The sequence below is a fragment of the Gavialis gangeticus genome, unplaced genomic scaffold, assembly GCF_001723915.1.
Source record: "Gavialis gangeticus isolate Ggan-Ray unplaced genomic scaffold, GavGan_comp1, whole genome shotgun sequence".
Lineage (NCBI taxonomy): Eukaryota > Metazoa > Chordata > Crocodylia > Gavialidae > Gavialis > Gavialis gangeticus.
Window position 1 is genome coordinate 15,455,161 of NW_017729008.1, and position 10,331 is coordinate 15,465,491.

At 46.2% G+C, this 10,331-nt stretch overlaps 1 protein-coding gene across 5 annotated transcripts in view; it reads right to left on the reverse strand.

Annotated features, from left to right (window-relative positions):
* PUS7 (pseudouridylate synthase 7 (putative)) overlaps positions 1 to 3,860 on the reverse strand; it is a 44,915-nt gene extending 41,055 nt beyond the window's left edge. For 3 of the 5 annotated variants that reach the window (XM_019509431.1, XM_019509432.1, XM_019509429.1), the window contains exons 1-3: positions 3,790 to 3,807; positions 2,165 to 2,329; positions 846 to 926 (exon numbers count right to left, since the gene is read on the reverse strand). In XM_019509431.1, the coding sequence (XP_019364976.1) occupies positions 846 to 926; positions 2,165 to 2,183 (100 nt within the window). In that variant the 5' untranslated portion in view covers positions 2,184 to 2,329; positions 3,790 to 3,807. Of the gene's footprint in view, positions 1 to 845; positions 927 to 2,164; positions 2,330 to 3,333; positions 3,427 to 3,789 lie in introns of those variants that run through there. The other 2 variants (XM_019509430.1, XM_019509434.1) reach the window with 2 other exon arrangements.
* Positions 3,861 to 10,331: the final 6,471 nt, after the last annotated feature.

Genomic DNA, 10,331 nt, shown 5'->3' on the forward strand with positions numbered 1-10,331 from the left:
TATTTGCTGCTGATCTCCCCTAACGAGTTTTAGGCAGCCACCAAATCCCCCCTCAGGCTCCATTTGCTGAGGCTGAATAGGTTCAGGTCCCTCAGCCTCTCCTCATAGGGCCTGCCCTGTTGCCTTCCAACCAAGCAGGTGGCCCTCCTCTGAACCCTCTCAAGGCAGGCCACATACTTCATAAAGTGCGGTGCCCAGAACTGGATGCAGTATTCCAGTTGAGGCCGGACCAATGTCACATAGGGAAGGAGTATCACCTCTCTGGACCGGCTTGAGATGCATCTATGGATGCACAACAAGGTGCGGCTGGCTTTGCTGGCTGCAGTCTGGCATTGGTGGCTCATGTTCATCTTGGAGTCAATAATGACTCCAAGATCCCTTTCCGCCTCTGTGCTCTGAAGGGGGGAGCTCCTCAGCTTGTATGTATGCTGTGGATTCCTTCTCCCCAGGTGCAGCACCGTGCATTTATCTACTTTGAAGCCCATCCTATTACCATCTGCCCATTTCTGTAGTCTGTCTAAATCTAATTGCAGCCTCCCTCTCCTTTCGAGCGTGCCTAACTCTCCCCACATCTTGGTGTCATCTGTTCTATCCTTATTTCTCCAACATTTCATCCTTGGTATATCAATAATTCAGGCATAATGGTTCACTGTCCAATCCAACAATAATTTTATTCTCGAAAAACTCTTGCTCTTTATTCTTAAAAGAACAATCTCCAAATAGAGCTGTAAAGAACAGCATGACTAGGATTCTTCTGCCAAAGCAAGGTAAAGAGTCCTTGAGAGGAGAGGGACAAGCAGAAGTTTATGAAAAAAATCTCTACAGAGAAAACTATAACTACTCACGGTTAAGGAATGAAATGCAGATCCTCTGCACTGGCTGCTTCAAGGTCCACCTCTGGATCAGCAAAGACAGAATTTCAGGAGCTAGAAAAGAAGACAGGAAAGTTGTCTGAAGTCAACATTAAAAAATACCCAAAAGGATAAACAAGTCACAAGTACTCCAACCCTTTAGAGGTCTCAGGACTTGTGGGATGTCCCCAAAGTCTCTTGGGCTGCAGTGATTCTATAGAAACTCCATGATCTGAAACAGCTATTCCTAGCCTTTTTGGGAAACATTCCCACAAAAGAAACAATGCGACTCTGAATTAGTGGCACAGAATTTATGAAACCTATAAACTCCCTTTCCCCAATCATAAAAATAATACTAATAACTCCTATAGCTATAGTTGAACATCATGAAACCTAAAGAAATCAATAGCTGCAGCAGTTCGGAAAAGCCAGATATACGTAGTTAAGGAAAGGAAGGTTGGGGGGGAACATTATACTGTATATATACTACCTAATTAGGGTGTCATGGAATTGTACTGGCCTGACTATCATCTGTAAAAAATAACCTTTGAATGAATTGCAAAGTCAGTAGCAGGTGACCAGCTGCTACTATATAGTAAAGCTAATTTCAGGCAGAAGGTGTAATTTGTTTTAAAATTTTTTCCTTAAGGGATTTCTGTCATAAAGTTCATGAAAGGTGCCAAAGCAGACCAAGATGCCCATAATTACATCCTTTCCTTTCCAACATCAACCCACCTACTTGCAGGCAGGTTTTTTTAATTGGAAAACTAAAATAAATTTTCTCCCAAGAAGGAGCTCAATCAGGGCTCAAAGCAATAACCTTTGATCTGCCTGCATTATCCTGTTTCACTCTCCCAGCTACTAGATAATCTCTCATACTGGACATTTTAATAATTCATAGTTTAAAAAAGACTCATTACTGGTTATATCTGGTCACGCTGAATTGTTAGCTGCGTTGAAACCATATATAAGTGTTCCATAAACTCTAGAATAGCAGTCTACTTATGCAGCCACTACTCGTTTCTTACTAATTAGATTTCAAAAATTTTGTTAGCTGCAAATATAAATGTGGCTGTAAAAACAACCAACCAGACTGATTTGATTAGCTTAACTGTAAAGCAGAGAAAAAACTGCATCACCAGCATTTGGAAGAGCTTGAACTAAGAACTTTAAAAAAATGAAATAACTCAAAGTGCTGGGAAATAACCTATAACAGAAAGGAAATAATCTCTATTTAAACTTTATTTAAAAAAAAAAACAAGGCTTTATAAATGTATAACCACCAGAAACAATTCCAGAGCAGCTCTCTTTACCTTCACACCCCAAACCCATGCAGCACCAACTATATGGTACTCATGTGGAAATAGAGAAGACACACATTGACTCTGATCCTTCACACGCCCTTTGGGGGACAGTGATGTTGCGCAAATTATTTACTGTACACTAAAACCTGGCAGGGTTACAATCCATTGGGAAGCCTGACAAAGGAAATGAAAATATTAATGCCTTATGGTTTTCTAAGGCCTCTGCTATACATTACATATATTTTGCAATGAACTGGTTAATCATGCAATAAGTTTAGACCTTGCACACATGCAAAATACTTATCACATGATAAAAATGACAATCCAATTATAAAAAGATATAACCATCTATAAAGTTAGGGTACCTACAGGTGCCTGACACCTGCTCCAATGCCTCGGCAACACGTGTATTCAGCATCCCCGTGTTTCAAAATGGTGCTTCAATTAAGGCTTGTTCAACAAGCTTTAGTTAAAGCGCCCCCACGGCCGTTTGAAAGCAGTTGCTGAATACATGAGACACTGTGGGTGTTTTAATTAGAAAGGCTCCCAAGAGCCACTCTAATTATAACACCCCTCCTCCCCCCAAAGCATGTGTAAAGACACCGTTAGTGCTTGAAAATGTGCAACAACTGCATAGCTGGTTTCTATCCAGTTTTAATTTGAAGATGTAGCAGGGCCCTAAAAGGTGCCATTACAGTAGAGATGGGGGATTAAAACCGGGTTCTGACACCAATTTAAAATGATACAGCCTTAAGTCCCACCAGCAAATTTTTGTCATATAAAGTAACGATAATAAATCTGCTAACGTGTACCACTGACAGGCTGTCTGAGTACCACTGGCAGCAGTGGCGACGCATAGGGGGTACACAGGGCTGCACGTGCACCCCCTCACAGGCTACGCTCCCTGCTTAGGCAACGGGCAGTGAGGGCAGGCAGAAGCGCAGGTGCCCCCCCACAAGCGAAGGATGAAGCACCGCAGCCACTACTGGGAGAGCCGCAGCCCCACCCCAGTCTCCGACTGGTTGCTGGGAGGGGCACGTGCCCCCCTGACTGAGGTGGCACCAGTCGTCTGTGACTGGCGGTACCCTACCACAGACTGGGAACCACTTGGGTATAAGCCCTGACACAGTTAATCCCCCCACCCCACCATCTCAGAGCAGCCAAGCAGAAGGCAACACCTGGAAAAGGCCCGGGTCAAGCAGGGGATCCCCTAAGGGGCAGCACGTGAAGAGCGCGTTAGTTCAGACGGCGACGCGCCCGGCCTTGCTGGGCGGCAAGGAAGCAGCCGCCTCCTCCAGCCATTTTCCAGGGAACAGGCCACGGCGATCGGGGCGGCGGGGGCAGCAGCAGCAGCAGGACCCGGGGCCGCCACGGGAGACCGAAGCAGCCAGGCCCCGTCTCCCCGCGGCGCCCCTACCTCGTGCCAGGCGCGCTCCGAGCAGCCGGCGTCACCGCCGCCCCGCAAGCAACTGAGGGAGGCGGGGAGGGGAGCGGCCTCCTCCCGGGCCGTCGGCGACAGGCAGGGCCGGGCCGGCTCGGGCTCTAGAGCATTTCACCTTGCGGAGTACGGGCCCCAGGAGACCTGCGAGCCGCGGCAGCCACATGGCGAGGGGCCAGGCGAGGGCGGCGCTTACCCAGAGCAGGGGGCGGTGGCCCGGGCCTTCCCAGCCGGCTTGGTGCAGCGCGGCGCCGACACGTGTCCGGGCGCTGCCCGCCCCGCCCCGCCCCGCCCCGGCAGCCTTGCGGAGTAGTAGGCCTGTGAAGGGCGCCCCTGAGTGCGAGGAGGTGCCAAGCGCAGGCTCCGGCTTGTCTCCTGCCGGCACCTCCGGGCCCCGCCGCGAGGAGGCCGCGCTGATACAGAAATCCGCCTCCAAAACGGAGCAGTTGAAAGAAAGCAGGAGAACCTGGAGACTCCCGGGGCTGCGGACTGCAGCGCCTCCCGGGGAAGGAGGGTCTGTCCCCGGGTCCGGTCACCCGCACCGCTAAGAAGTTCTTCCCTGCGTCCGTCCTCCCACAGGGTCTGGCCGCTGCTCCGCGACCTGCCCCCGGGCGCCCTAGTGGGCAGTTTTACTCCCACCTCCCGATATTCGCCCCTTACATACTTATAGACGGCCACCAATTTCCCGCCCCCCCCCCCACCCGCCCCAAGTCTTCTCTTCTCCAGGCTGAACAGTCCCAGATCCCGTAGTCTTTCCTCATAAGGTTTGTCCTCCAGACCTTTAATCATCCTTCTGGCCCTTCTCTGGACCCTTTCACGATTCTCTGTGTCTTGTAATGCAGAGACTAAAATGTTACAGGGAAACAAGCAGGGAGCAGTCCCTGGACCCTGCTGCCAGGCCCAGACTCCCCTCAGGTGGAAAGGGCATACAGGTGTCCTGCTTATGAAACTACCATATCTACAGGAATGAATTACAGCAAAGCCTGCTCACATTGAGCCTGCAGCATCCCCTTCTAGCACTCAGCCACTTTGGCCTTTTCTGTCATATCCCAAGAATTATGACTGGGGAGAAGAATGCTGTGTACACTCCACTTTGCAAGAGATTACCTGTTGTGCACAGTCTTATATGAAGATCTGATGAAGAATGTCTTGCATTTGAAAGCTAACTTGATTATTGGTTTAATACAAAGGTGTCCCGTCCCCCCCAAAGAATCCTTCCCTCTTCCATAATTAATGGACTGTCACAGCTACATCACTCCAACGCTGCCATATCTATTTATTAACACGTTTTCTCCAAAAAATTATCAGGCAGGAAGGATTTGGTGCATGCTGACAATCCGACGCCCAGGTCAATAGAGATGCACAAGGTGGGCAAGAAGGGCACTAGCCCCAGGTACCAACTTGGACAGGGTGCATGGTTAGTGGCTGCTACTGCGAACACCACTACTGCTGCCCTAACTGCTGCTGCAGCCTGGGGTGCAAAAACTGCTTGTTAGGCCTCTGGGTCAGACCCCTGAAACTGACTGTCCATAGCCCAGGATCACTGATCTTGAAGCTGCTGGATGCTGATCTGGTTCTAAGATGCAGTGTAGAGTAAGTGTTTGAAGTACTAGTATTTCCCAAAGGCAGGCAAGTAGCACCAGCCATAGAGATGCCATGACAGTGCTCTCTGCTTCTCTTCCCCCAGCAGATATCCTGTACCACAGCTTGGAAAGAGATACATAGGAAAAACACACTCTGGCTTTTGGCCACTCTACCACAAGGGGCATTTTTGGAGGGCTGGCAGATTGATTTACAACTGCTTTTCACCACTGGACTACAATCAGGTAGCTACAACAGGCGGAGAATTTGGCTCACTGTATGGCCTTAAGAAAATGAACCCACAGCAAAACTATTCAGTGATGTACACTAGGAGAAAATAACTGGAAATAGTTTTAAAACCTCATCATCTGTGATAAAGTTACATTGAGAGATAATTTAATAGCCCTACAGGAAAGATAACCATAAGAAGAACAACAAAAAAATAACTACATTACAAAAAATTAATTGCTACAAATCTTTATAGACCTGCCAAAGTCCTAACATGAGATATGATGCGAGAGAAAGATCCCAAGTGAGAATCCTAAAAAAATTATCAGGCATGCAAATTTAAATTTATATTAGATTAATTTCTATAACAAAAACAGTATTCTGTGTATGATTGGCTCCATATTTAGGTGCAGCAATATGCGGGATTTCTTTCCTAAAGACAAGTTTTCTCTCTGCCTTTATTTTGAAGCTTCCTCAGTTTTTACCTCCTGTTCCTTAAAAGATTTTGTTTACTTTCCTTTTCACTTGTTAATCCATCTGCTCAGTTACGTACTTTTTCATACTCCTTTTGGCCTAAATCCAAAGACCCCATAGTCAGCCAAAATATAACTTGCTGGACTTCCCTATTCAGAAATCAGAGAAGAATCCTTTCTTCAGAGACACTGTTTTTAATATTATTCAAATCATGAATATTGAATAACAAAACATTTGAATAAAAGCCTTCACAATTGTCTCAATTTTTTCCATTTGATTCCAAATTAGGCTTTTAGTTGAGAAGTAAATAAAGGTCCATTTATTGGAGCAGAAAGAAGAGAGAAAGGTCCTTGCTCCTAGGCATTTTCTTCAGTAGGTCAGGAAATGGGCCAATGGCAGGTGTTTTCTAGGGTGATCACCTGTCACACAATGGGAACCTCAAGTCTTGGTCCTGGGCTGCATGACTCTGGGACAGCATTTGTCCTGGATTTGCAGCCTCATGCAGGGAGCCCTGGGAAACAGCAGGTCCCCTTGCAGGCTGGCACCATCCCAGCCTGCAAGGGGCTGCCAGGAGTGGGACACAGGAGGCGCTGCATACATGTGCATGGCTGGGAACACAGCCAGGTAGCCTGGAGAACAGCTTCCTGCAGGTAAGTCTATGGGAGGGAGGGTCAGGGCAGTGCATGGAGCCAGAGCAGAAAGCAGGACAGAGCCATGGGCAGCTCACCCAGGGGATGGGCGGCATGGGGGGGCATGTGCCCCCACAGATTTGTGCATGGGGCAGAAGCAGGTGCAGGCTGCCTACTGCGGGCTCAGGGCTCCCTACACTGATGCCCTGCCCCCAAAAGCCGCATGCTGGCCATGCCACCATGGCAAGACATGCTCTGCCTTCCTGGCAGCAGTGCAGAGTTGTGCCCCCTACTGCGCCTGGGTGGGCAGAGGGTGGACGGCTAGCAAAGGGCTCCCAAGGGAAAGGCAACAGGGAGGAGAGCCCTGAGCCTGCATCCACGCCCTGCTCCACTTGGCTGTGGTCTGGCCTTGCTAGCAGTGGATGGGGAGCAGGCATGTGTCCCACCTTTCCCTTTTGAAAAGATGGTCACCCTAGCCTTTCCCCTTTCCTGAAGGAGTAGAGCAAGGTAAATTGGTCACCACATCTTTGCCTAGCAATTGGGTAGATTAGTGTTAGAGGGTCTTTTATTTCTCTTCCAGTAAATATTGTAAATGTTATCTTCTGGCTATGGCCTAAGGAATCTCCTCCATTTCTATTTCTACTATAACGTTCTGGAGTGCTCAGAGACCTCAATCAGGATCAGGGACAGGTTGTGCTAAGGCATCATAAAGTCATGCCCAAAAAAAGGGAGGGTGGTCACAGGAGTCTGTAAGCCACAGCCAAAGACTTAGACTGACAGCAGCACAAGCTGTCTACTCCAATTATTAGATGTATAAAATGGAAGTATTAACCCTGCCTAAAATTATATTGGAAAAATGTAATGGCTTGGCTTTATATTGCTACACTTTTCCATGTCTTTACCATCTTGGTATTAGATGACTGCAATGTGTTCTGTATTGATGACATCTTAAATCAACACACTATTTGAAACATGCAGAAAGGTAGCCCACTAGTTGAGAGTTACAACTCTTAACTGAGAGCATATGAGAACAATGCTCTACCATATTGGTTAGATTACAGGAGACATGAAAGGACACTAGTTTAAACCTACAAAGGCTCAAACAGCCTGGAAACTATCTTCTTTAGAAGATAGTTTCCAGGCACATATTCAGCAAGGGCCCTGGAACATCCAATACAGAAAAGGCAGGGTATTCTGTGCACAGCCTACAAACAGCCTCAGCAAACAGGAGAATTTGTCTGGGAGTTTGGGAAGCTTTTCTTCTCTAGAGCTAAGGAAAAGGAAGAGATAATGATGACAACTGAAGTAGCACTGGAGTGATCTGAAGAGGAGAGATAACACAGATCACTAAATGTAGAAGCTACAGGATGTACATTGTCCTTGAGGAAGTACCTGAGAGAAACTATTTTATTAAAAATTGCACTGAACTGCATGGGCGACTGGTGCCACCTTAGGTGGGGCACATGCCCCCCCCCCCCAGTGGCCAATCTCACTGACAGGGGTGGGGTCTCCCATGGCAAAACTCACTGACTGGGAAGCAGCTGTGGCACTTCCAGAAGCAACAGCAGTGCTCCCAGAAGTGGCCACAGTGCTACATCCAGCACTCCCACTCCCTGGCCAGGGCTCACATAAGCGGGGAGAGCAGCCTGTCAGGCGGTGCACCAGTGCTCTCAGGGGGTGCATGCGCACCCCCATACGCCCCATACACATCCCCACTGGCCAACAGAGCTCCTAGAAGAGAAGATGAAAGGACTATAGATATAGGGCTAGAGATGATGTTGAAGCTAAGTGAAAAACAAACAAAAGATAACTCAAAATTTGCAAATATATGCCAAATAAGGGGAGCTGCTGGTAATCACTAGATGATGAAGAGAATGACCAATGAAAGAACATCACTAAAAAAATAAGTACAGGAAAAAACAGCTGCTGGCTAAGAAAGACTGGAGAACAAGTTTGCTGCCATAGCAAACAGGCAGGAGAAGGAAGCAGAAATAGAAGATAGGGTAGTAAAGGAGAAAGGAAGTATTTTATGAGTAGAAGAGACTCTGGAGATAGCCAAAGACTGGAGCCCAGGAAAAATTATTATGATCTATAGAGAACAATGAGAAATAACAGACAAAATGATCTGCAAATAGAAAAATGAACAGAAGAGAGAACCTGAGATTTATATTAACACTTGGAAAAGGCATCTCTGTGTGGCTACTCTGTCATTAAAGCAGATACAAAGAGTAGAAAGGTATATTGCTTGCCAAGGATGTGGCCTTCAGACTTAAAAATATCTTCATGGGAGCAGAGAAAATTTGTGGGTCATAGGTTGCCAACCTCTCTACTAAGGGATAAGAGCACCAAAGAGTAGGAACATGAACAGCAACATGAAAGTAAGTACTGTACTAGAATTGATGACAGCAGCAGCCAGGTAGATGAAAGAGTTATGCCTAATCCAGCTAGGAGGTTGAGTTAGGTCAGAAACAAACAACTGAAATATTTGCAGACTAATACAAGAAGCCTCAGCCTGGGCAACAAAATGGAAAACAACTAAAGCTGCTGGAGCAGAATGAGAAACTGTATGTTATGGTGATTAGAGAAATATGATAGAATAGCAAAAATGACTAAAACAGGTATTGCAGAGTATAAACTGTTAGAAGAGCTAGAAATAAGATAAAGCTTGTGGAGTAGTATTGTACAATAGAGATGGAGTAAGCTTTAAAGAAATAGGAAACGATAGGACAGAACAGAATTGTTTCAGGTCAAAATCATTGGGGAAAGATTGTAAAAGTGGGTTTACTAGGTTAGTATTAGATCTCTGGTAAGGACCTGCAGGGTTAGTTTTGGACATAAGTAGGGATAATTTTATTAGTATTTGATAAAAAATATGCATACATTACACAACTGCACACTGTAGGAAACCTCAAGCTAGTTCTGAGTTGAAAATCAGGATAAATTATCCTATGGACTTTCTTCCAACACAAATGTGCCATGTCCAGTGCACGAGCTAGCTTATTTAGAGATTGGTCAGGTGTCCCAGTAGTGTAGACATGTGTAAATACTACAGGACTAGTGTCATCATGGGAGATTAACTTCCTACATATAGATTGGAGAATCAGTTATACTAATAGCATTAGGGCTCAAATTCCTGGATGTGATAAGTGACAGATTTCTTTACCAAAGCGTCACACAGCCAACAACTGTGTTATAGAAATGGTTATAGGAAATAATCTTAGACTGAGTAATCATGAAGTGATTCTGCTTTGGTTAAATAAGTTCTATTTAAAATTAGGGTTTAACTTAAAATTATTATGCAATTTTTTACCCATTTAATACTGGTATTTTAACTGACCTGACCATTTGTAAATATTTTTCTAATTGCTTTAGAAATTGGAAACTTTATTGTAACTGAGATACTGTAATTATATAATGTAAATTACATGTTATATTCATAGTTTCATAGTTTCTAGGGTCGGAAGGGACCTGAGAAGATCATCTAGTCCGACCCCCTGCCATGGCAGGAAAGAGTACTGGGGTCAAATGACCCCAGCAAGGTGTTCATCTAACCTCTTCTTAAAAACCCCCAGGGTAGGAGCCTGCACGACCTCCCTTGGAAGTTGGTTCCAGACCCTGGCCGCCCTGACCGTGAAATAGCACCTTCTGATGCCTAACCTAAATCTACCCTCTGCTAGCTTGTGACCGTTGTTCCTGGTCACTCCTGGCTGTGCTCGGGGGAACAGTGACTCCCCCAATGCCTTCTGATCCCCCCTGACCAGTTTGTAACAGGCCACAAGATCCCCCCTCAGCCTTCTCTTGTGGAGGCTGAACAGGTTCAGGTCCC